The 27721-nt window shown below is 40.5% G+C and overlaps 1 protein-coding gene across 1 annotated transcript in view; it reads left to right on the forward strand.

Annotated features, from left to right (window-relative positions):
• The window catches only part of ZMPSTE24 (zinc metallopeptidase STE24), a 38382-nt gene that overhangs the window by 5276 nt on the left and 5385 nt on the right, over positions 1-27721 (forward strand). The window contains exons 3-8 of the mRNA XM_045859900.1: positions 2891-2977; positions 5326-5442; positions 5826-5978; positions 7294-7435; positions 15176-15360; positions 25478-25582. Of these exons, the coding sequence (XP_045715856.1) occupies positions 2891-2977; positions 5326-5442; positions 5826-5978; positions 7294-7435; positions 15176-15360; positions 25478-25582 (789 nt within the window). The remainder of the gene's footprint in view (positions 1-2890; positions 2978-5325; positions 5443-5825; positions 5979-7293; positions 7436-15175; positions 15361-25477; positions 25583-27721) is intronic.

Below are 27721 nucleotides of genomic sequence, written 5' to 3' on the forward strand. Positions count from 1 at the left end.
ACGTTCACGACAGTGCTCTGAGGTAGGAAGTGTAGGCATTATCATTCCCTTTTTATGGGTGAGAAAGCGAAGGCTCAGGGAAATTAAATGGCTTGTCCATTTATTAAAGACCAGGTGACTCTAGTAAAGGGGAGAGCTAGGTTCCAAACTCCGCTCTTCTGAATCTTTAAAATTACATTAAGAAACCATTCTTGAGACTCCAGGGACTGCAGCATGAATGGGCTAAATTTATCCTTGGGGAATTAGTAGCTGCATTGACCAACAGGTGAGGAAGCGCTTTGTGTTACTTTGAAGTCCTTTTCTGTTTGAAAAAAGTTCACTAATGCCTGTGTTGTGCTGATTAAAATCAATAGGCTTATATGCTTTGGTCACAAAGAACAAGTACAAAGATTAATTTAGACTTTTTATTTTTTGTCTTGGTACTTTCTACCTGGGGGAACATAAGCAGAGGCCTTGTGTGACCACAGGTACCACCGTGCCACACATTTGTGACAGAGCAACCAGAGAGAAGAAGTCCAGCCTCTCTGAGACCGACTTCCGTGGCGCCTCATAGATGTCCTCTCAGGAAATGGAATGGATGGCTGGGGAGTAGAGTAGGGCAGAGTAGAAAAGTCCAAATCGTTGCTTCTTTAGTTTCTGCGTGGTTCTGGGTGAGCAGTTTAGCATCTTTGAGCCTCACTTTTCTCCTCTTTACGATGAAAAAAAGTATGTAGATATTAAACCAGATCTCATGGTTATGGCAAGGACTGAGTAACGTCATGTAAATGAACACCTACTGTGCCTAATACAGCAGATACTATGGTAATTACAGCAATTACCATATTGCCTAAAGAGAGCAATATGGTCTCTTTAGGCACATTAACCTTTCTGAGTTTCAGTTGCCTCATCTGTAAAATAGAGATGACTATGCTCTTGCCCTGCCTGCTTTTCAAAGCTTCAGTGACATAATACATATAAAAGCACTGGACTCGTTTTTGCTGAGATCATCAGTTCTTTTTGTAGGACATCCCCAGGAGCATGCTCAGTGAGATGGCCAATATAGAGGAAGTTTACTGTTCACTGTGCTTTGGTTTTCATTCCCCAGAGTGTACTAGACAGGTTGCAACAGCAGTATCCAAATGCATTCATAGATGCTTTCAAAGTTCATATGAAACTGCCCTTGATACTTACTTAAAAGCTGGAGCTTTAATATTCCTTCACTAAAGGCATTATAAACCCTTAATTCTGTATTATTAGTACTGAGAGTAGGAGGAAACAGATGCCATCCCCAGTCAATTAGTGCAACAAGTAGAGCATATACCGTGCACTGATGCCAGCACGTGTCTTTTGGGAAAAGAATGTACGTCCATAATTGACTTAATTGTAGTAATGTGGAAATAGCTGGGCCTAGAGCTAAGGGAGCCATTAAAAGCAATTTATTAAAACAGTGATTTTCAAATTTTGGTGTATATCAGATTTTCCTGGAGATTGCTAGGCTCATTTCTAGTTTCTCATTCAGTAGTTCTGGGGTAGAGTCCGAGTATTTGCATTTCTAACTCACTCCTTGGTGATGCTGATGCTGCTGTCGAGAGCCTGTATTTGAGACCCATGATATTAAGCCAGCCCAGCTTACTGGTAAAAATCTAAAAAGATGAACCGCACCAAGTGTGAGTGAGGTTGTGGGGAAACAGGAACACTCAGATACTGCTGATGGGAGTGTAATTTGATATAAATACTTTAGAGAACAAGCCGATAACACTGAATAAAGTTAAAACTCACCAAGGATAGATCTAAAAAATATAGAGTGTAAAAAGCAAGTTGTACAATATCAAGTCATTTATACACATTCTTAAAAAGCATGTATAAACAAACCACTGTATTATTTACGGATTCATATCTAAAAGTGCAGAGTAGGTCGGGAGGACACCCGTGAGCTACATCACAGTGCCCCAGACCCTCAGAGCACGAGGCGCCGCGACGGAACTGGTGGGAGAGGGAGCGTCTGCCCAAGCAGGGTGATCACTGTGCTCCTGAGGCTCCACGGAGAGAAACAATAAATGATTCCTCTTAACAAAATGAATCCCACAAACTTAGTATCTGTTGTGAGTAACATGTACTCTTTTCGAATTTTAAGAGCTGCTGCTTCATTTGAACGTCCACGTGATTTGGTGAATACCTCTTTTCATGTATCTGTCCAAGAGAAAGGGAGCACTGAGAAGGGGGCCTGCTTTGCTGTAAGCCTGCCTCCTGCCTCAGGAGTCCCCTTTTCCTCACCTGGCGAAGGCGCAGATGACCCATTCTGCCCCAGTTCGTTAAGTGGACACGACTGGCACTTATACCAATATGACACTTTGTCCTGGCTGAAAAGGTTATTTCCTGTTAAGGAGAAGCCAGTTATGGAGGCATAAAGCTTGGTTTGGATTCCATTTCTGTCACTCATGAGCTGTGGGAGTTTGGACAAGTTTTTCAGCCTTTCTAAGCTTGTTTCCTGGCTGTGGTCCAGCGAGGTTGCGGGGAGTTTGTCTGCACTCAGGCTGCAGCGTCTTCAGCGGACGTGATCAGACAGGGGGCCTGGGCCCTGTCTCTTGGTGGAGTGGAAAATTTGAGCCAGTGAAGCCAAATCCTTGTAGAAGGCAGCATGTAGATTATTTTTTTAATCCTTTGTTGTGGTTTTTTGGCAAAAGCTTTTTTTAAATAGCTTTATGGGGAGATATATAATTTATGTATCATGCAATTCATCCACATAAAATGTATGGGCAAAAACCTTTTAACAGTCTAAATTTAGTATCTCAGTTGGTTTGTATTCATCAAAATGTATATTTTATCCTCAATGAGATGGGTCCTTTTTTGTTTATAACATGATAGCTTCTGGTACTGCTCAAATGTGAGCAAACTATGCTTTGTTTTATAGCTTATTCTTCTCTTTGGAGGAATCCCTTATCTCTGGAGACTTTCTGGACGGTTCTGCAGCAGTGCTGGCTTTGGGCCAGAATATGAGGTATGTACACCCTCTTCTTAACTTCCTTGGCTCTAAGGTGACACCTCTCCTCTGTGTGCTCATTTTGTTTGTGAGCCAGTCATCTCCCTCGCAGACACAAGGGGGCCGGGTAAGGTAATCTTTGGTGAGGCAGCTGCTTCTCAGAACAACTCTAGGCAACGAGTGGGGAAGCACGAATGTTGTTGAACACTAAGCAGGTTCTCTGTGCCACACAACTGAGCAGATGCTTCAGGCGAAGACAGAGAGTGTATCTCCTACAGTTTCCACTGAGCTGCTTGGCTTGGCCACCTACCCTTCCAGGAACTCGAGTGTAAAGCAAAGCCTTGAACTTGAGACTTCCCACCCGTAATGGGTGTTGGGACACTGCTTCCTGACTTTTCCTTAGAAATCGTCATGTCTTCCCCCCGCCCCCCCCCCCCCCGCCCTGATTCCTTTTTGAAATGCTGGATCTCTTTTACGTGGAAAGGTACCTTGCGCTTTCATTCAGTTCATCTGATGTCCCTTTTCTGTGTGTATGCCTTTTTCTAAAGCGGCCGAGTTCTTTTATGACCCCTTTTCCTGTGACGTCTCTCTGTCTTCACAGACTCTTTCTCCTGACCTGTTACATGTGGTCTTGCGGTTTCCTTACATAATCTCTGCATTGTTTCAAAAAGGATTTAAAGTGGTTTTATGTAATGTCACGGCTGGCTCCTTTTTCAGTTCTCACCCTAAACGTCACTTTCTCAGAGAGGCTTTCCCTGACCGCTGCATCTAGAATACAATTCACCTGATGCTCTTGGTGAAGCCCGTCACCGTATTTTGTTTTCTTCATAAAGGCACTTACCACTGTCTGCAGCTACTTTGTTGATTTGTTTTCTTTATCTCCTTGACAGGAATTTTAAGCTCTAAAGGCACAGAGACCTTTTATACATGTGTCCTTCATTGCTATGTCACTAGTGCTAGGACAATGCCAGTCACAGAGTAGGTACTCCGTAAATATTTATTGAATGAATGAACACAATTTATATACATATGTGCATTAAACTATTTCTTAACTGAATGGGACATATTTTATATAATGTTCTGAGATGATATTTTTGCATTTAGCAATGTTTTAATTAGAGACCTATTCCTGTCTGTATATATAAGTCTTTGTTTGCTTTAATGTCCACATGATGTTGGCTGTACTTTCTTGCACAGTTCTGGTATACACAAATTTCAATCGCCACGGCTTAGTTAAATAACACCAGTCCCTTAACAACGTGGTTCAGATTTCAGTTACCGTAGCATATTATGTGAGTAACTGCATAAAGCACAGACTTCCCTGCTAGCTCTTTGGTCCACAGATCACTTGCAAATAACAGATGCTCAGAATCGTCAGTGACCAATCACTTCACTTTTTTCAAAGTATTTCAGCGAGTGGTCAACCTGTTAGTCAGTTACGCAGAGTGCGTGTTCTGTGGCCTCCTGGTCTCCCAGCTACATATCCGCATGACATTTTACAAAGAAATGAGTAATTGAAAGGGAATTGGCTAACAAAGATGAAAGTTTAGTGGGAAATGGAAAATGGTTACACCGAAGTGAAATTCAAATCTAACATGCGGGAAGGTGTAGACGAAATAGCTGCCCCCGGGAAGGCTGACCCTGCTGCCCAGAGAGAGGTTAGACGTGCAGCCAGAAGAACTCAGTGAAGGTGGCATGGGTATACGTGAGGAGGGCGGTTTTGACGAAAAGGATGAAGATGTCCCAGAGGTGGCGTACTGGCAGAAACTCACATTTGAGGACCTCAGAAACATTTTATGACATTGAAAACTCAGGGGGTGAAATGTTCAAAGCTGATGTAAACTTTGAGATGGCGAGCATTGTCCAAACTGCTTAAAGAAATAAACACTAATTATTACTAAATGAGTGTTAGTTTTATTCTTCCATATCCTTACATATTTAGAACAGACAGTGGGAGATTGCCAACATTTCAATGACCACTTAATCATTTTTTAGGTTGATTATTAAGATATGTTGATAAACTAGGGAGAATGGGGGATGTTTCAGAAGACGATAGATGAGCAAGTTCTGGATTTTCAAATCTTCAAATCTTTAAATCATAACTGTCTGTATGACTTCAGGTAACTTTCATACAGTTCCTGTGTAATACGAGAGGACTTATTTTAGTACCCCCTTCTCTAGCAAGTAAATGTTGAAGGTATAGATGATGTTTCAGACCTTGTATTACCCACAGAAACAAGCACATTGCTTGAGATCTAGTAAGTACTCAGCAAGTACTCATAGATTTGTTCCCCAGTAATTCATTTTAAGAATGAATTAATATTACACTATAAAAACTGCCGTTTTTTTTTTTTCCTCGTGTTTAGATCACTCAGTCCTTGGTGTTTCTGCTGATGGCTACACTCTTCAGTGCGTTGACTGGTTTGCCGTGGAGTCTTTATAATACTTTTGTGATAGAAGAAAAACATGGTTTCAATCAGCAGGTATGGTAGAGAATGCAAATGTTCTCTTTTTAAATGTGAAGACCTTTTGTGCCCTTGTCTTCTGCCAGTAATAGTTGGAACATAATTTGCTGTTTTAGAGAGTGAGTTAAATGAGAAAAAAGAACTGCATATGGTAAAGAGCATAGTTGAAGGTCTTGCCGTTAACTCTTCTAGCACTAATGTCTAGTGTTTTTCAGCTAATGACATTTAAATGTTTATTTTAAACTGTAAAATGCAAGACACTTATTGTCTTAGGTTGCTTAGCGTCATGTATTATAGTCTCACTGCCTTTTAATTTCTTTAATTGCTTTAATAATGTATCTTTTTATATTCATTTAAAAAGCAATTTCTCATTTTCTTATGATGATGTTTTCTTTTTTCAGACTTTGGGATTCTTCATAAAAGATGCCATCAAAAAATTTATTGTAACTCAGTGCATTTTATTGCCTGTGTCTTCACTTCTGCTTTACATTATTAAAATTGGGGGTGACTATTTTTTTATTTATGCCTGGCTGTTCACATTAGTTGTTTCTCTGGTGAGTAAAATTTTTGTTTCATTTTTTTTACAAAGTTCCTTGGTGTGATAAGTATAGTTTAGACTTCACTGGCACATAAACAGTTCTTAAGAAGCAGATGAAATATAAATAGGTGCTCATAAATTCCCCTCTTGGTTTCTGGTTTTGGTTATTAAAATAGAATTGACTCTGACAGATTGTTCTCCTTCTGTTGACTATTACAGATCCTAGAGGCTAGTTGTTACTTATAATGATCCAGTTGTCAGGCAGTTTGGGGCTATGCATTGATGGGTTGCCACCAGAACGGATGACATGGTTTGATAACGTAGTGACTCTTAACTGAACTCCGTTGCCTAAAAATCATGGCTGTTGTGAAGAGAAGAGATTGAAGAGGGACAAGACGAAAAAAAGCATAAACTTAGCTGGTTTTTCTTTGCCTTCCCTCCTCCTAGCTCCCTTTTCCCTCTCTCCCTTGTCCCATCTCTGCCCCTTTTTCTGTTTTCCTTTCCCCTTCCTCTCCCCTTCTCTCCCCGACTGGCACCGCTCCTCGTCTCTCTTCCTTCTCCCTCCCTTTTTTGCTCGTTCCCCCTTCATTTGCCCTCTCTCGCATCTTCTTTTCCTCTTCTCCTTCCCAAATTCTAAACTGCTTCACAACACAAACACTATAGCACAATCAAAATTGTCTGTTGATAGCCTGTAGAAAATACCATCTATCATCTCTTAACTCCACCGATGAGGAGGTTTATCTTAGCCTGAACTACAGTGGTGCTCATTGTTTCACTTCCCACTGGTGGGATCAAGATCAGAAAATGGGCACTGGTTTGATTTACAAGTATCTGTTGTATAGCAAACTGAAGTGAGAGGAACAGAGCACAGGAAATGCTTTCAAAATGCTTAAGGAAGTGCTGTTTCAACTGAAGTGCACAGTTGTGACCTGCAGGTAATTAATTTTAGCGGACCAACCAAATAACAGACAGCACACAGTCAAGCTCTAGTAATTATTTTTTAGCAAAGACTTCAGGTCTATCATGGTTACTTTGAAAGGCAGAATTCCAAGTTATTATGGGCTTATGAAGTGTCAGAAATCCCTAGGATAGTTTTGAATGGATCATTTGACTTTTCGGTTATTACCACCTAGAGACTACTCATTTTGATTTGATTCATCGAACACTTAATATCTGGTACGATATGGGGCTGGGAATATCAGAGCAAGAAAGATAAGGTCCCTGTTCTCAAGACTAGGATCACATAGCTGTTTTAATGTCATTGAATTTGTATAATGAGTAGTTTTTCTTTAAGAACATATTCATAGGTTGTTCTGACATTTATTTTTTAGGTGCTTGTCACAATCTATGCTGATTATATTGCCCCTTTATTTGACAAATTTACACCTCTACCTGAGGGACAGCTTAAACAAGAAATTGAAGTAATGGCAAAGAGTATTGACTTTCCTTTGACTAAGGTGTATGTTGTTGAAGGTAAGGCTACTGGGGGTAAGAAGATTTCATTTGACTCGCTTGTTTTATTTGAGTACTTTATTCTTAAAACTTTAATAAATGAACAAATCAGTGTTGGGGTTTTTTGTTTTTTGTTTTTTGTTTTTCAGATTTTTATCTAAAGGTTAGGATTTTACATTTTGGCTCTTTAAGATTGATAGGAATAGATGACCTAGTTCACAGACATGTCATCAAACCAGTGGCCTGATACCGAATCCTGCTCTTGCCCGAAGCTGTGTTTGGTTGGCTTTTCAGTACTGTTTTTAATTTTGGGCCAAGGCCTTAATCGCTCCTTGTTATATCGTGTATATTAGCCTGATTTAGGTAACTTCTGTTACCTGTCTGGCTCCTAGTAATTAACTTGGACTCTTGCATAGTCAGATTCCATTTAATACTAGTTTGGGGGCTCCTAAACAAAACCATTATTATTGGCTTTGTCTCCTTCAATAAAACTTCAGTGTCTCTGAAGGAGGTCTCTGATTGCACCTGCAGATTACCAAAAACTGTACCATTATTGGGTAGAAGTAAGCTGTCTTATTAGCTTACGTAAGACTACTAAAGTCTCAAGGAAGCTTACAGAGATGTGGACTAACACTATTGTGTGGTACCATGACTTTCAGAATCTGTAAACTAAAATCCCTGTAAATAAATGAGACCGGTTCTTCCTCTGCTGCTTACCAGCTGTGGAATCCTGCACAAGTCACTTCATCCCTCTAGGTTTCAGCTTTGCTTCCTCTAAACCATGGTTTTGGCAAACGTTTTCTGTAAAGGCCTCGATAGAAAAGCGTAGGCTTTGCACGCCACAGGTTACCTGCCACAGCTACTTAACTCTGTCATTATAGTAACAAAGCAGTCACAGGTAGTACATAAACACATGAGCATGGCTGTGTTCTAATAAAAATTTATTCATAAAAATAAATGGCAGATTGAATTGGGCCTGCAAGCCATTGTTTGCCCATCCCTCCTCTAAACTAAAAAGTCACCAATTGGATGAAGGAGTAGAAACCAAAATGTATGTAATTGAGGGGCCCAGGGAGAACAGAGGTGGCCATAACTGGAAAGAATGAATTAACAGTAACTAGGAGTGTATAGAAATCTTACACTTTGGTTAGCTTCTGAGGTTATACAGCCAAACTAAAGGTGCAGTCAGAACATTTCTGTGGGGAAACGTTAGGAGAATAAGCTAATTCATATTTCTTTAGCCTCTGAGATCACTGCTCTTTTATTTAATATTAAACTAGTAGCACACTAATCAGTACAGCAGTTTCTGAGGGTCTTTTACTGAAGGGGCAAACTAATCTGATCACTTCAGTTATAATCAGATAGCATGAAATGACAGTTAATGGTAACAGAGGTATTTGATAGCTGTGTAAGTGCTATGTGGTTTCAGGTGAAGTAGTCAGGGAGGACCTTATGTAGGGTTATAATATAAGCTAGGACCTTATAGAAAATCAAGATTTGAGTAGGTGGAGGGGTAGAATTTCAGAGGTCAGGTTGTGGAGTCAGTAGTCTTGGGTTTGAATCCTCGCTCTATCACAGTTACCTTGTGAATTTGAGCAACTTAACTTTGCTAAACAGAAGTTTACTCACTGGTAATGTATGCATTTATTGTTAATAATGTTAACAGTCCTCAAAAATATTTTGAATGAATGAGTGTTCTTACTAACAATAACAACACACATTACAGATTTGTAAATTCATAGGAATATTGCAGTGAGGAGCCAAGATTCCTGCTCCCAGAAAATATCAGATAGCAAGTGCTGAGCAGAGAATTAAACTAGTGTGAAGAATTACTGAGTAGATACTTTAGAGTGGGTCATCAGGCAAGACCTCTCTGAGCAAGTGAATTTAAGCTAAGACCTGAAGGAAGGAGCCATGCCTGCTGACATCAATAGAAAGACCTTCCAGAGCTTTGAGTCTTTAGGAAACAGATAGAAGTCCAGTGTGGCTGCCATATTACAGTAGAGTGTTAGGACATGAAATCTGATATAGGCAAGAGTCTGACCACAAAGACTTTTGTAAATCAGGGGAAGGAGCTTGGATTTTAAGTTCAAGGGAAAAGCCATTGAAGGTTTTTTAAAGATTTTATTTATTTTTAGACTGAGGGGAAGGGAGGGAGAAAGAGAGAAATATCAGTATGTGGTTACCTCTGATGCGCCCTCTACTGGGGACTTGGCTCTCAACCCAGGCATGTGCCCTGACTGGGAATCAAACTGGTGACCCTTTCGTGTCAGGCCGGCGCTCACTCCCCTGAGCCACACCAGCCAGGGTGCCATTGAAGGTTTTAAGCAGGAAAGTAACATGGTCTGATTTGTGTTTTTAAAATAACTTGGTTTGCTATATGGAGAATAGATTGTAGGGTCGGCAAGAATAGAAGCATGGGGAGCAGTTAGGAGGTTGTTGTAGTGATACAGGTAGGAGGTAGTGGTAGCTTAGTCTAGGGAAGTAGTGATCGATGGACAGAAGTGGGTGCACTGTGGATATGTTTTAGAGGTAGAATTTGCTAACAGAGTACATGGAAAGGAATAAGGGGGAAAGGGAAACATCGAGGATAACAACCTAGATTTTTAGCCTGGGCAGTTAGATAAATGGTAGCTTCCTGATATTGGAAAAAACTGGAAGACAGCAGGTTTATGCAAAATTAAGTTGAATGTGTTGCATATTGAGATAACTATTGAACATTGAACTAAGAATTTGGCAAGCAGTAGTTAGTTGCAAACAAGCAGTAGAAACTACCTGTGGCTGACTTAAGTGGGGAAAATATCGCTTATTGAAACAATATTTGCTAGCTTACAGAATCACCAGGAAAGTTGAGTTTACCAAGCTTGGAAAATGGGCTGTTCCCTAGGGAGACGAGGAACTCAGAATTTCACTGCAGAGCCAGTCTGGGAGGACATTGCTGTTGCCTCCTGCTGTTGGATTCAGCAGTTTGCACCCCTAACATCCCTGCCACTAGCACCCACACAACTAGTTCCTCACTGCCCTGCTTGTTTGCTAATTAGCTAACTATTCAGAGTCCCTAGTGGGTACATTTGATTGATTGAGCCAGGGCATGAGCAAGCTGCCAGGATGCTGGGGAAACAAATACCTGGTTTTTTAGAATTCTCAAGTGACAAGAGGTCTCTCACAAGACGTGGTATGAATTTCTTAAACTCTGAAATGAGATTCCAATCCTGGGCAGGGTGAAAAACACACATAAGAATATAAACAACAAGAGGACCCAAAGAAATAAAGTCAGAAACAAAAGAGAAGTTACCACCAACACCACAGAAATACAAAAGATTTTAAGAAATTACTACTGACGACTATGTGCCAAGAAATTGGACAACCTGGATGAAATGGACAAATTTCTAGAAATGTACAAGTTTCCAAAACTGAATCACGAAGAAGCAGAAAACCTGAATAGACTGATAATAACTAGTGAAATTGAAGCAGTAATCAAAAAACTCCCAGCACACCAAAGCCCTGGAGCAGATGGCTTCATAGGTGAATTTTACCAAACATTTAAAGAACTAACTCCTGTCCTTCTTAAACTATTCCATAAAATTCAAGAAGAGGGAAGACTCCCAAACTCTTTTTATGAGGCCAGTATTATCCTAATTCCAAAATGAGGTAAAGATACAACAAAGAAAGAAAACTACAGGCCAATATCTCTAGTGAACATAGATGCTAAAATCCTCGACAAAATATTGGCAATCTGGATCCAGCAATACATTAAAAAGATAATACTCCATGATTAAATGGGATTCATCCTAGGGATGCAAGGATGGTACAATATTCACAAATCAATAAATGTAATATACCACATAAACAAAATAAAAAATAAAAATCACATCATATCAACAGATGCTGAAAAGACATTTGATAAAGTACAGCACCCCTTTATGATAACACTCAGTAAAGTGGGAATAGAGGGAGCACACCTCAACATAATGAAGCCCCATATGAGAAACCTACGGCCAATATCATACTGAACGGGCAAAAACTAAAAGCTTCCCCTTAAGATCAGGTACAAGGCAAGGGTGTCAGCTTTCACCACTTTTATTCAACATAGTGTTGGAAGTTCTAGGCACAACAATCAAACAAGAAAAAGATATAAAAAGCATCCAATTTGAAAAGGAAGAAGTAAAACTCATTATTTCCAGATGGCATGATAATGTACAGAGAAAACACTATAGTCTCCACCAAAAACCTACTCAACCTAATAAGTGAATTTGGCAAAACTGTGGGATACAAAGTTAATATTCAGAAATGGAAGGTATTTTTGTATACCAGCAATGAAATATCAGAAACAGAAACTTGGAAAAAGATCCCATGTACTATAGCAACAAGAAAAATAAAATACCTAGGAATAAACTTAACCTAGGAGGTAAAAGTCTTGTACTCGGAGAATTACAGAGCACTGAAGAAAGCAATTAAGAAAGATACAATACAAATAAATGGAAGCATATACTGTGTTCATGGATTGGAAGAATTAACATCATTAAAATATCCTTATTACCCAAAGCAATCTATGGATTCAACACAATCCCTATTAAAATACCAATGGCACCTTGGCTGGTGTAGCTCAATCGATTGAGTGCGGGCTGCGAACCAAAGGGTCGCCGGTTTGATTCCCAGTTAGGGCATATGCCTAGGTTGCAGGCCAGGTCCCTCAGAGAGATGCAATCAGAGAGATGCAAATTAAAACCACAATGAGATCCCATCTCACACTGGTCAGAATGGTCATCATTAACAAATCAAGAAACGAGCTGGCAAGGATGTAGAGAAAAGGGAACCCTAGTGTAATGTTTGTGGGAAGGCAGACTGGTGCAGCCACTGTGGAAAACAGCATGGAGTTTCCTCAAAAACCTACAAATTGAACTGCCTTTTGACCCAGCGATAACACTGCTGGGATTATACCCTAAGAATCCTGAAACTTCAATTCAAAAGAACACCTATGCGTAGCAGCAGTATATACAATAGCCAAGTGCTGGAAACAGCCTAAATGCCCATCAGTAAATGAGTGGATCAAAAAACTGGTATATTTATACAATGGAATACTACACAGCAGAAAGAAAGGAACTCCTACCCTCTGCAACAGCATTGATGGAACTGGAGAATATTATGCTAAGTGAAAGAAGCCAGGTGGTGAAAGACAAAGACCATATGATCTCATCTTAAGAGGAACCTAATGAATAAAACAACATACTAGCAAAATAGAACCAGAGGCATGGAAACAAGGAACAGACTGACAGTGATCAGTGGGGAGGGGGATGAGGGTGGAAAGAAGGGGAAATGACCAGTCAAGGAACATGTATGAATGGCCTATAGACATGGACAGCAGTGTGGAGATTAACTGTGGGAGTGGGGGTGGGGGGCTGGGCAGAGGAGAGCAGAGGGGGGAAATGAGGACAACTGTAATAGAACAACAGTAAAATATTTATTTAAAAGTGAATATAAACAACACAGCTGGGTGTATGAGTTTGGAGTTCTAGGGAGAGGTCTGGGCCAAGAATGTTGGTGTGGAAGTACCTGGCACAGAGATGGTGTTTAATGCCATGGATGAGGGGCTCACGGCAGAGTCAGCATTAGAAACTGAGAGGGAGAGACCACTGAGGTAGGAAGGAAAACAAGAGAAAATGCTGTTCTCTTTGAGATTGGAAAAGAAAGTGTTTCAAGGAGAGTGGTCTGCTAAGAGGTTAAAATCAAACATCATAAACAAAAATGACACAGATGGCAATGCCTTACATTTGCATGGAACATTTTGATTCTCAAGAGTTCTCAAATACATCACATCACACCTCAAGTGGTATCATTAGTCCATTCAGTAAACAAGCATTATCGAATGTATACTATATGCCAGGCACAGGGATACAAAAAGCTTATGGTCTTGTGCTGGGACTTCTGTTTTTTAAAATATTTTATTTATTTATTTTTAGAGAGGGGGAGGGAGTGAGAAAGAGAGGGAAAGAAACATTAATGTATGGTTGCCTCTCATGCACCCCCTACTGGGGACCCAGCCTGTGCCCTAGACTGGGAATTGAACCCCTCCACCCTTTGGCTCTCAGGCTGGCACCCAGTCCACTGAGCTATACCAGTCAGGGCATTGTGCAGGTGCTTTTAAGCTTTAGTGAGTACTATATAACAATTCCCTGGAGAGTTTGTTAAAAAAAGATTTCCAGAGATTCTCACCCGTGGGTCTCGTAGGTGTTTCTACTCATAGGTGTTTCTAACATCTACATCTGACTAGCACCCTGGACTTATTTTGGTGTAAGTGTACCTTGGGTCACATTTTGAGATCATTGGACCAGTGGGAGATATTAAGGTGTTAATTTTATTTTATTTATATGCATTCCATCTGCCTGCTTCCATAAATAAATTCAAGCAGCTTCTTGGAAATATTTTTAAATTAATTTTTTTTTAATCAGAATTAGATAAGACAGAGAGGAGAAGGAAGTGTAAGACCTCAGAATGATTCACAGCTTTCCAAATCCTAAGGTCCTATATTCTTGGCAAAATTGGGCCACTTTTGGTTCTTAATGTCCAAGCAATTAAACAAAAACTGAAAAGTAAATAAGTAAATAAATGCCACTATTTATCAAAACCTTACCATATTCTAAACATACTGCCAAACACACTGCCATATAAATAAAATATACTGTACTCTAAATATACGACTTATACTTTGCATTAGAAATATGAGTAGATACAAAATTCACATTTACAGTGAGAGATCTCAAATTCTCAAGAGAAACATGTTTTATAATTTTTTTAAAAAGCATATAAGTAATAGTAGTTTATATGCATCAGGCTCATAAATAAATAAATCAGTAGTCTAGTTGATTTACTTAGACTTTCTCATGTAATCCTCAGTGCAATCCAATGAGGTAGGTATTGGTTTGCACCATGAATAGGCAAGTATAGCTTAAAGAAATTAAGAAAGTTTCTTCCATTTACACAGCTAATACATGGCAGAGCCAAGATTTGAACCCAAAGTCTGCTTTTAACCGCTAAATTCACTGCACGTTATAGAATGTTTAGAAAATAAAATACGTATGTAAAGAAGAAAATAAAAACCATAGTTCGGCACTATTAGCCACTGTTAAAACTTTACATTTTTTTTTCAGTCTTTTAAAAAGTAGCTCTGATGATTTTCTGAGTACAGAATTACATTTACTTACTTTAAAGCCTAGGAAAAGAGACAGAAGTATAAAGGAGGGAACAAAAATCTATAGTTCTAAAAGCCACTTCAGTATTTTTTTTAACATTTCAGTATTTTGATGTATCTCTTAATAGGCTTTTGTTTTTGCTTTTCTGTTCACATGTACATTTTTTTCCATGATAATAATGGAACCATAGATACATAAAGTTTTATATCCTCAGTATATAGGTGAGCTTTTTCCTATCTTATTTTCAAAAACATAATTTTGGGAGACTGCTTAATATTCCATTTCATAGCTTTACCATAATTTAATCATTCCACTGCAGCTGGATATTTCGGCTTTCCTTCCTTCCTTACTGCTGTACAGCTCTGCTGAGCAGAGGTCTGTGTGGGCCAGACTGCGTTGTAAACAGACACTCCCCCACTGCTGGGGGTGATTTATGTTGGTACAGGTGTCTTCAGCCGTTACACAATTTGAAAATGTTAATATCCTTTCCAGTAATGCAGTTTCTAGGAGGCTTTCCAAGGACCCCAGACTTTTTAATTATTCTCCGTGCTTTGAACTGTCTTTTCCTTAGGATCTAAACGCTCTTCCCACAGCAATGCTTATTTTTATGGCTTCTTCAAGAACAAGCGAATAGTTTTGTTTGACACTCTACTAGAAGAGTATTCTGTCCTAAACAAAGAAATCCAGGAGGAGTCTGGCATGGAGCCCCGCAATGATGGAGAAGGGGACAGTGAAGAAGTAAAAGCTAAAGTTAAAGTGAGTTCTTCTTTTCCTAAGAGACTCTCGTTTATTTCCTGTGACAACTCAAAGTAACATCAATTTCTATGTGAGTGTGAATTCAGGGAGACTGTCCAATATAGACATGGCCCCTTTAGAATTCTGATATTTAGGAGAGGTCACCACTGTTACTACATGCTAACTATCTTGCAAGCTTTGCAGAGTGTACACATTAAAACTGGAAGCATAGACAGGCAAATTTGTATGATTATAAGCTATCTTCAAAACAGGGACTTTATATATATTCCTTATGTGTTTATGATCAAAGAAATCCCATAGGCAGGATAAAGAGATAAACACTAATTTGTAGCTTCATTGAGACAGTAATTATAGACTCTGGCTATGGAGAGACTTGGATTTGAATCCTGGTTCTGTCATTTAGTAGCTGTGTGTCCTTGGGTACATTATGTAATTAGGTCAGTTTTCTTTGTTTGTTTAACACTTATTTATGAAACTACACTGTGCTGAGATACTCAGATTGGCACTAGGAATACAGGATTAATGGGGCAAATCCTTGCTCTCAAGCAGCTTACAACATCACAGTCCAGTATGGTAATTGCCACAGTGAAGCTACGTATACTGGGTGCAGTGAGAACACCAGAAAACACATTTCTTAAATCTGACCTTAGAGTCCGAGAAAGCTTTTTTTGAGTCCTTTCCTGGATGAGGTCAGCTGGTGCTGATTAGCAAAATCTGAAGTACCAAGACTAAATGGGGGAAAGGAGACAATGATAAGAAACAATACAAATTTAATCCGAAACTGGCACCAGTATTTGTATGTGTGATGTGCTCTTGGCTTTGGTGTCATTAAGAGATGATTTGGGATCCCTGTGATGCTGGGCAAGTAAGTTGAGTTCTCTAAGTCATTGGTTTCTTTCCCTTTTATTTTTTTAAGGTTTTGTTTATTTATTTTTAGAGACAGGGTAAGGGAGGGAGAGAAACATCAATGTGAGAGAGAAACATTGATCGGTTATATCATGCATGCACCCTGACCAGGGAACAAACCTGCAACCCAGGCATGTGCTCTGACTGGGAGTCAAACCAGCGACCTTGCACTTTGCAGGACGATACCCAACCAACTGAGCCACACTAGTCAGGGCTAAATTGTCAGTTTCTTAACTAAAAGATGAAGGCAGCAAGTTTCACATCAGCACTGTTGATATTTGGGCCAGATAATTTTTTGTTGTCGGTGGATGTCTTATGCATCGTAGGATGTTTAGCAAACATCTCTGGCCTCTGCCCACTAAATGTCAGTGTCAACATCACCACAACCCCCCCTTACCACCCCAGCAATTGTGACGACCAGAAATGTCTCTGGACATTGCCAGGTATCTGAGCGGGTAGGGGCTTGTGGGGCAAGATCACTCTGAGTTGAGGGCCACTAGGGTCATGAAGATTAAGTGAAATAATACAGGAGGAGCAAAAGTACGTTTGCAGTTGTGAGTATACAAAACAGAGTTTACTCTTGTATTATTGCTTATTCATTGTATTATTTTCCATACAAATAACTGTAAACCTGCTTTTGCCCCCACCCTGTATTTTGAAATACCTTGTAGTTCATTTTATATATTTTAAGTACCAGAAAATAACTATTATCACTTGAGCATCTATTTTGACCTAAAAAGATGGTCTAATAAACTGCCTAGTCTGTTATAAATATGTGGATGGAACAAAAGTCTGTGAAGAGATTAGGCAGCATTGGGAGAGGCTTACCTCCTTTAATTTTTTATTTATTTTTTTTTAAGTGGGGTTTTTATGATGTTGGAATAAGTCAATTTGGTCTGACGACGAGTCACAGGGTTTTAAGCCAGGAAGAGATTTTAAGGTCGCCTTGTAGATAGGAAAACCAGAGTCCAGAACGGGGAGCCCAGTTACAGCACTGAGGAATCATGCAAGTTCAGCAAGGCGTCCTGCTTAGGAGATACCCACATACAGGGCGGATTACATTATAGCCAAACCTAGATGGTAGGCAGTGGTTCACTAATTTTAAGCAGCATAATAAAATTACTGACCTTTAGTATCTATGAGAATAGTAATCTTTGGCTTAAATTTTTAAAAAGATGGGATAGTCCTTCGAAGCATTTTGAATGGAGTTTGAGTTATTTTCCTGGCTTCTTGAAGAGTCTGTTTTATTTCATCGATAACTACAAATATTTCAGCATCTATGTATAAGTTACAAGATGAAGATACATTAGACATAGTCCTACCTAAAGAACCTATAGTAGTCCTGGCCAGCGTGACACAGTTAGTTGGAGCATCATCCTGTAAACCAAAGGGTTGCGGGTTCAATTCCTGGCCGTACCATATGCCTAAGTTGCAGGTTGAGTCTCTGACTCGGGCATGTAAGGGAGGCAGCCAATTGATATTTCTCTCTCACATCCCATCTTTCTCTCTCTCTCTCTCTCCCTCTCTCTCTCTCCCTCTCCCTCCTTCCACTCTCTCTCTCTCTGAAGTAAATATAAATAAATAAAATTTTTAAAAGAGCTTATAGTAAAGGAGACTAGATATGTATACAAATAGCCCATACTTTAAAGCAAAGTGTGGTAAATACATACACTAAGTGGCTGAAATGGTGTGGCTTTCAAAAATTAAGAAATTAATGTAAGTTCTAATGGTCAGACAGAGTTATTTAAAAAGGATATTTGAACTAGATAGAATTTTAACTTGGAGATAGGCCTTTTCACACTGAAGACATAAATGAATAAAGCTATTGAGAGGAAAAGAAAACTACACAATGGCTATCCTGAGACTAATGATTGAATGAATTCCCGTAAATGGAGAAAGTTAGGCGAGGACCAGTTTGTAAAATACTCCTTCCTGAAGACATGGAGTGGGTGTTTCCAGTGGCCTGGGAAGTTTAGATTGACTTGAGTAAATGCCAAAGCTTGTTTTAGGAAGATTAGAATTTGGGGGCAGCATACAAGATAGAGGAAAGATTGGAGGCAGAGAGGCTTCTAGGGCCTGTTGCATCAAGGTGTCCAAGATAGGCATGAAATAATGAGGGCCTGCACTAGAGTGAAAGGTCAGAATGAGTGGAAGGGTCACAATAAAAGATGGATTTAAAGTGCTTGGTAATCGCTACAATGCGGTGGAGTGAAGGAGAAGGTCAAAGGTGGACTCAACACTCATTAGCTGTGCTGCTTCTAGTAGTGTGTGTCCCCCGGTGAGATGATTTTATATTATTTTTAAAGATTTTATTTATTTATTTTTAGAGAGAGGGGAAGGAAGGAAGAAAAAGAAGGTGAGAAACATCGATGTGAGAGATACATCCATCAGTTGCTTCTTATACATGCCCCAAACAGGGGCCTGAACCCACAACCCAAGCATGTGCCCTAACCCAGATCAAGCTGGAAACCTTTCACTTTGTGGGCTGAGGCTCAGCTGGCAGTGCCACGCAGGTCAGGGCTGGTGAGATGATTTTAGATAGTATATCGGTATTTTGAATTTGAATAGCTATGTATTTATTAATGTATATTAGGAAAAATAAAACTAGCATGTTATGATTTCATGAATATTGTCATTTAGGATAAAGCTAAGTTTTAAAAAGTAAATTGGATTAAAGAAAGATACTAAGCCCTGGCAGTGTGGCTCAGTTAGTTGGAGCTTTGTCCCGTAGACCAAGGGGTTGCAGGTTCGATTTCTGGACAAGGCACGTGCCCAGATTGCGGGTTCAATCCCCGACAAAGCACATAGAAGAAAGCCACCAGTCAATGTTTCTTTCTTCTCTCTCTCTCTCTCTTTCTCTGAAAAAAAATGTTCTCAGGTAAGGATAAGAAAAATAAAATGGAAAAAAGATACTAAGTAAGTAGTCACATAGAGATTACACAGATGTGGCAGATGTTTAGGAAACAGCCGTTTATTCACCACCTGCTGCTGCCCCCACTGTGCAGTACAGTGGGGAAGGCAAAGACGGTGTTAGGTCTGGATGATGCAGAGAAGGTGACTCGTTTCATTTTCAACAGAACTTTAAGGAAGAACACTACAGTTAACTGAAATTCCTTGTAGAGCTAACTACTATGAACCTTTTGAATGTTTCTTTTTTTTGTTTTGTTTTGTTTTTATATATTTTATTGATTATGCTATTACAGTTGTCCCATTTCCCCCCTTCACTCCCCTCCACCCTGTACACCCTCTCCCACTCATATCCCCCCCTTAGTCATGTCCATGTGTCATACTTATAAGTTCTTTAGCTTCTACATTTCCCATACTATTTTTACCCTCCCCCTATCTATTTTCAACTTACAATCTATGCTACTTATTCTCTGTACCTTTTCCCCCTCTCTCCTCCTCCCACTCCCCTGTTGCTAACCCTCCATGTGATCTCCATTTCTGTGGTTCTGTTCCTGTTCTAGTTGTTTGCTTAGTTTCTTTTGGTTTTGCTTTAGGTGTGATTGTTAATAATTGTGAGTTTGCTGTCTTTTTACTATACATGTTATCTTCTTTTCTTAGATAAGTCCCTTTAACACTTCATACAATAAGGGCTTGGTGATGATGAACTCCTTTAACTTGACCTTATCTGAGAAGCACTTTATCTGCCCTTCCATTCTAAGTGAAAGCTTTGCTGGATAGAGTAATCTGGGATATAGGTCCTTGTCTTTCATGACTTGGAATACTTCTTTCCAGCCCCTTCTTGTCTGTAAGGTCTCTTTTGAGAAATCAGCTGACAGTCTGATGGGAACTCCTTTGTAGGTTACTGTCCCCTTATCTCTTGCTGCTTCTAGGATTCTCTCCTTCATTTTTACCTTGGCTAATGTAATTATGATGTGCCTTGGTGTGTTTCTTCTTGTGTCCAACTTCTTTGGGGCTCTCTGAGCTTCCTGGATTTCCTAGAAGTCTATTTCCTTTGCCAGACTGGGGAAGTTCTCCTTTATTATTTGTTCAAATACGTGTTCAATCTGTTGTTTTTCCTCTTCCCCTTCTGGTACCCCTATAATTCGGATGTTGGAATGTTTAAAGATGTCCTGGAGGTTCCTAAGCTTCTCCTCGTTTTTTTTGAATTCTTATTTCTTCATTCTTTCCTGTTTGGTTGTTTTTTTCTTCCTTCTGGTCCACTCTATTGTTTTGAGTCCCAGTTTCCTTCCCATCACTATTGGTTCTCCATGCATCTTCCTTCATCTCTTTTATGGTAACCTGCATTTTTTTCATGTAATTTGTGCCCAAAAGCAACCAATTCTGTGAGCTTCCTGATCACCAGTGTTTTGAACTGTGCATCTGATAGATTGGCAATCTCTTGGTCGCTCAAGAGGATGAGCCCTGGGGCATTGATCTGTTTTTCTGTTTGAGACATGTCTCTCTCTCTCTCTCTCTCTCTCCCCTCCCCCTCCCCCATCGCTCCTGTTACGGTGAGGGGGCGGAGCCTTAGGTGTTCAGTCGCTAGATTGTGACGTTGTATGTGGGGGCTGGGGGAACAATGGGGGTAGCTCCGTTCTCCTGGGATCTCAGTCCCTTCCCTGGGATCCTGGGTTGCGCGCTATGCCCTGGTCCACAATTGCAGCCTCACTGGGTCCGCCAGTTGCCACTTGCATACTCAGGGTCCACCCGCTGCGATCTTGCACGCCCCAGATGGTTTACGCACTCCCGGTTGCTTTCTGTTCCCAGTTCTCCCTGTACTCTGCACACCGTGGCCGTGACCCACGCCTGGCTGCTCGTCTCCCCCCCTCCTACGGGTCTGGGTGAACGGGTCTACTTCAACTTCTTGGCTGTCCGACTTCCATTCAGATAAATTCTCTGTCAGTTCTGGGTGTTATTCTGCCTCTAAATTGTTGTTGTTCTAATCTTGGTTGTGCGTGGAGGTACAGTGCGTTCACCTATGCCTCCATCTTGCCGGAAGTCTCTGAGTGTTTCTATACTGGCTATTAATATTTTTAAAAAATGTCTGGGGAACTTATTCTCTGGAATTTTACCCTTCAGGAGACAAATGGAACACGTAATTTGAACAACCTGTGTCAAAAGCAGTTTAAATAAAAGGAAAATTAAAACCATATAAAAGCTGTACAGAAAAGCTGCCCTTTTGCAGAAGAAAACAAGTATTTCCCTTACAAAAGCTAGGGTTAGGTGAAAGTCTTCCTAGCTGATAAGTATAACAGAATAAAAGTGGCATAGGTTCCAAAGATGTGGGTTTGAATTTTACCCACTGTTATTAGCAAGACGATGTCAAGCAAGACATTTTAATTTCTCACCTTGGCTGGGTAGCTCAGTTAGAGCATTGTCCCAATATGCCAAGGTTGCGGGTTTGATCCCCAGTCAGGGCACATACAAGAAGCAACCAATGATGCATAAATAAGTACAACAACAAATCAGTGTTTTTCTCTCTCTCTCCCAATCCCCCCTCCCCCCTTCTCTTTCAAATCAATAAATTTAAAAAGAAAAGACTTTTTTTTTTTAAGAGGAGAAGGGAGGGAGAGAGAAACCAAGAAACCAGTTGCCTCTCGCATGCACCCTGACAGGATTGAACCCACAACCTAGGTATGTGCCCTGACCAGAACTGAACCCACGGTCTTTAGTTTTATGGGCTGATGCTCCACCAATGGAGCCACGCCAGCCAGAGCAATTTTAGTTTCTCACTTTCTTAACTTTCTTCCTCTCCAAAATGAAGATAATACTTTCTGTCCTGTCCAGCTTGGTGTTGTGAGGCTCGAATGAATCAGTGTATGAATTTTATATAAAAAGAAAAGTATTAATACTATAGATAAGTAAATATGTGTGGTGTTTATTTCTGCTCATTTATATGAAATCAGTGTAGGAAGAGAAGAAAATCTAGTTCTGCCTAAGACTCTATGACAAATAAGTAAGTCCCCCTTTTCTGTAAAGTGATCCTTATTTAAGCTCTTTTCATTCATGTCTTTGAATGTGACCCCTCTACCGTTCTGAATAACTTCCTTAGTCCAGACATCAGACCTATAGCCTGCGCTGAGAGAGAACTGGTTTTTTTTTTTTTTAATACTTATTTACTTTTAGAGAGAGGGGAAGGAAGGGAGTAAAAGAGAGAAACATCAGTGTGTGAGAGATACATCGATCAGTTGCTCCCAGGTGGGGACCTGGCCCACAACCCAGGCATGTGCCCCAACTGGGAATCGAACTGGTGACCTTTCAGTTTGTGGGCCAGCACTCCATCCACTGAACCACACCAGCCAGGGCAAGAACTGGTTGTTTTTATAAAAGAATTGATAGTTCGTATTGGAAGGCAGGTAACTAGTGAAAACAGAAGACTGAAAGCTGTGTTAATTTATATAAAATGAGGCTACTTATACCTGCCTTATAGAGATGGAGATGAATGAGCTGTATGTAAAATACCTAATATTCACTGTCTGGTGTGTAAGCCACTAATGAGTAGGAGTTAGCATCATTATTATTATTAAACAAAAACAGCCATATTTTTGCTTATTACTGAAATAATAGAAAAGTTAGAAAACCTCAATAACAAAATCACTTATTTATTTTAAGGACTTTATTTTCACTTATTTTTAGAGAGAGGGAAGGGAGAAAGAAAGAGAGGGAGAGAAATATCAGTGTGAGAGAGAAACATCTATTGGTTGGTTACCTCTTAATGACTCAGCCATGCCCCAGCCAGCAGCTGTTGACCAAACCCTCAACCCAGGCATGTGCCTTGACTAGGAATCGAACCAGCAGCCTTTCACTTTGCAAGACAAAGCCCAACCAACTGAGCCACACCCATCGGGGGCCATAACAAAATCATTCATGATCCAACTAACCATCATATCTAACTATGTTTGTGGTTAGTTGGGTATAGGGGTTGTTACCAATTTCCTGCTGTTAAAAATATTCTTACCCCCCAAAAAATGTTCTTGCGGTGAATATCTTTGTACGTAAGTCTTCAGTTGCACCTGTTAACTTTCCCCCTTAGAATAGATGTCTCTGAATTGATGCATTAATTTATTACTCCCGGTTAGTGGGCATGGCCTGAACGTACCAGTACACATGTTTCTCTTAGACACTGAAAGAACTAGGTTAGTTATCTCATTCTTTTCTTTCTCTACCAAATGTCCTCTGACCTATATTCTAATGTTTAGAATGAAAAGATAAAATAAATGTAAAAACTATCTTGCAAATATCTTTAATTGATTCCTTATGCATCTAACGAGCTTTGCTTTAAGTGGTCATTTTCCTTAAAAATGAGGAATTGGTGAAAGAGGGGAGAAGAGGTGAAATATCTAGATTCCAATAAATCCTGCTGCCTGTGTTCCCACTAGGCTGCATTTTTCTAAACTGTATAAAGCACAATCAGTTCTGTGCTCATCTGTTTTTTGTACTTCACCCTTTTAAGTAGCTGGAGTTGATTTCAAAACCTTTAGCCTTCACTTTCTAGGATATATGTTTTCTAATTGCTTGTTGCAGGATGCTGTATGTCTCCAATAGACTGGGCTTTTTATTATTTTGTTCAGATCTTTTTATCATTGTTGATATTTCATTTGCTTGATATTTCAGTGATTGAGAGGTATGTTAACATCCTCTATTATGATAGATTTGTCAGGTTTTCTTTACAAATCTGACAGCTTTGAATTCATATATTCTGAGGAAATAGTACTAGGTACATAAAATATTAGGATTAGTGTATACTCCTATTAAACTGAACCTTTATCATTCTGATGTGACCTTCTTTAAGAAGGCTTTTTGCCTTTACGTTGATTTTGTCTGAAATTAATACTGCTACCAGCTTTCCTTTGGTTAATGCTTACTAGATGTTGTGTAATCATTTTACTTTTCAAAAAAAAACTTGAGATAAAATTTACCATTTGAACCATTTTTAAGTGTACAAATTTGGTTGTGTTTTGGTGTGCGTATTTGTAATGCAGTGCAGCCGTCACCACTGTCCCATCCATCCTTTTACTGCGAACCCTGACACCCCTGTATTTTAGATGTCTCCGGCCTGCCTGTAGGCAGATTTTGCTGTGATGGCCTACAGCCACTGTCTCTTTTATTGACAAGCTTGGTGAGCCTGCAAGTGAAAGGTCCTCTTCTTTTGCTCTATCCAGACAACAAACCCTCAGGGTTCTGCCCAGGTGAAGGAGGAGCCACTGGCTTTTGGTGTGGAGCTGGAGAAGGAATCTGGGGCCCTAACCCGTTCTCAAACAGCTCTCACCCAGTTCTGATTTCAGTCACCGCACCCTCCTCCCCAGCTCCAGGGTACCCGCTGCTATTCCTCCCTAAGCCCTTTGAAGACGCTGGTGTGAAAGAGGCCGGTTCTCTTTTCTCCGTCTGCCCTCCTGCTTCCAAAATGTTGCTGTTGTCACCACTACTGTTTGCCCCATTCTTGGCAGCTTATATCATTTATATATATGGGGGGGATTATCATTTTATTGGGGGTTTTGGTGGGACTAAAATTAGATGTGAATGTTCTTTCTGCCATTTTAAATTGGAAGTCTCAATTTTTTTCATGGCAATTTCTGGTGTATTTTTGGAGGTCATAAGTGATACGTGATTATTTGTACAAAATTTGGAATATAAGAAAGATATAAATTAGTTAACATCACTGTACTTCTACCATAAGAAAAAAACTACTGTTGACATTTTGATATACTGAATACTTCCAGTCTGTTTCCTGGATTTGTGGATTTTTACATATACATTCACATTTTTTCCTAATGAGAATCAGACTGTGTTTTTAGTTTTGTTTCTTGCTTTCTTCACCTAATTAAACCATTTTCCCGTCAGAACATAATCTTTGAAACGTCACTAATAGGCCATAGTGGTTGTTTGACACTGTTTGTCGTGAGGGCTTCCCCACGTCACAACATGGTTTTTGAGAACAGAATTTCCAGTGGGTCTGTAATATGGCTGCCTTATGACCTTGCCATGATTTATTTAATACTGTTGTATTGATAAAGACTGTTTTTTCCATTTTTTTCTAATGTGAATTAGACTGTAAGCTTCCTGAAGTCATAGTATGTCTTGTTCATGATTCTGTCTTCAGTGCTTAACCCAGTGTCTAACACGGAGTAGCTCAGAGAATGTTTTGTTAAGTGAACGAACAGTTTTGCACAAAAGCCAGATTGTTTCCTTAAGTTAGAATCAAAGGTGGGCTTTCACTGGTTTAAAAGTTCTTAATCATTTATTTTCAATTTCTTCTTTGATTTAGAATAAGAAACAAGGATGTAAAAACGAGGAGGTACTTGCTGTGCTAGGCCATGAACTGGGGCATTGGAAGTTGGGACACACAGTCAAAAACATCATTATTAGCCAGGTAAGTTCAGAGTGACAGTTCTCTTTTTACGGGACGGTAGCCAAATTAGAGGAATGGCAGGTAGGAGAGGTCTTGTGGTAGCGAGGTTAAGACAGACTCTGCAGCCTGGCCCCTGGCTCCGCATCACAGCTCCCTGACTCTGTGTCACAGCTCCTGACTCACGCACTGCTGATGTGGGTGCCCTCAGACACATTCCTGGGCCCCTGTCCGCCACCATTCCCTTCCTGAATGATAGTACCTCGTAGGACTGACGTGAGAATGAATTAAATGAGCTGATGCATGTAAAGAGTTTGTAGCAGTGTTTGGAAAGTACTAAGTATTGTAACATGTTTATTGTCATCACCATTGTCATCCCTACCTCCTGAGTCATTCAGCTGCAGGAGCTGTTAAGGGCAAAGGAGTGGGCCTAAGTAAGGTAGATAATAAATTCTTTTTTAAAAAACATTTCTCCTCATTTAAAAGTCATTATACATCCACTGAAAAGAAACTGGAAAATGTAGTGTATATGAAGAAGAAAGTAACAATTCCTGCAACATCCCCCCTCTGGGTATCAACACCTCTAAATCCACAGAGTGCACACAAGTTCGCAGGCTCTGGGGGAAATAGCACTCCGTCCTGCTGACTGGATCTGAGCACATGTGGCCTTAACTGGGCCTTAAGCAGGACTTTGTACCTTTCTAAAGGCCAGCCGGTTCTGGGGATGGATTGTATACGAAGACTCAGGACCCCCTCCCTGTAGGCACTTTCCTGATGCCTTACATCTGTAGGTATAAAAATGAGTTCCTTGGCTTTGAAGCTGTGTTGTATAGATACACAATGGTGAGTAAGACATTAAATAAGTCCAAATCCAAGTTCAAAGCAAGTATTTAGTCTAATAAGGAAAATCACTGCCTGTCTCTCAAAAATAGGTCCAATGAAATCAGCTTACCATGAGGCTGTGGCTGGTCCCTAAGGTGTGGTACCTTGTCAGGGTTGGGGTTGATTGCCTCTTCAAAAAATAAATTGGGCACCTAGCAGCAGCCATTGGGGGGATGCCTGTGTTGTTGACCAGCACACTGACTCCATCCCTGCCTCCTTGGCCACTTTGTTCCTGGGCCCCTCGACCCAGTTCTTGAGTGGCTGAGAAAAGAGACGGGCCAACATCCATTTTCTCCGTGGGATCCTTGAGAACCACCTGTTACGGGAATAATCACACTCGGGACTAATTTTTCCCACGCCCCTGTTTTCCAAATCTCCTTGTTAGCCATCCTCTAGTTCCCAAGGCGCTGATCATCCAGCCAAACCACAGGTTGCCCACTGCCAGTGAATTAGTATTTACATCCTCACCCTAGACCCTCTCTGCTTCCAGACTGAGTGAACAGTTAGATAAATTTCTTAAAGTTCCTCGTGGAGAGAATTTCTTTTTACCACTGTCTTCCAGGGCCATCCTCGTGGGGTACTGTGATGCCACGGCATTCCACTTCAGGCTGGTGCCAGTGTATTGTATTCTTTGTAAAACGGGCTCACACGTTTCCTTCTCACACGTAAATGATTATAGGGCACTCCATAGGGTAAGGGTCGACTGAGGGGTGACAGCTGTCAGGAGTTGGCATACCAGGAGCATGAGCCACCTGCTTATTTAACTTACTTCTGCCTTCAAAGCCTCCTTCATCCTCACTCCTGTGTGTGCCTGATGTTGGAGTGCTTCTGGGCATACCCGTCTCCTCGCTGGGTGGCCCAGGAGAGCATCCAGGTCAGGAGGAGCAGCTCAGGTTGCAGGGTCATGGTGTCCCATGGTCAAGAGTCAGTCCTTGCAGAGCCCAGTAGCAAAGCAGAGGTGGTTTTCCAGAAGGACTATGGCCATCTGATGGAAACGGAGCACATAGCTTACAATTCTAGGGCCTTCGCTGTGAGTGCAGTTGTCCGTGTCGGGTCTGCTGAGTTCTAAAGGCTGAGTGGCAAAGCTGCTTGTCCAGCTTGGACATCTCGGGCCAGCTGGCGAGCCTTCTTACATGCCTGGGCCCACTCTGAGCTGGCAGCTTTTGGGTCATCTGGTAAATAGGTGGTACATTACACCTAAATATGGTATATGTGGCTTCCAAGATCCACATCTGCTAAGGGAAAGGAGTGGTATTTATTCTCCAAGTTTACTGGTTCAGA

This window comes from Phyllostomus hastatus, unplaced genomic scaffold, assembly GCF_019186645.2.
Source record: "Phyllostomus hastatus isolate PE091 unplaced genomic scaffold, TTU_PhHast_1.1 phas_scaffold_182, whole genome shotgun sequence".
Classification (NCBI taxonomy): domain Eukaryota; kingdom Metazoa; phylum Chordata; class Mammalia; order Chiroptera; family Phyllostomidae; genus Phyllostomus; species Phyllostomus hastatus.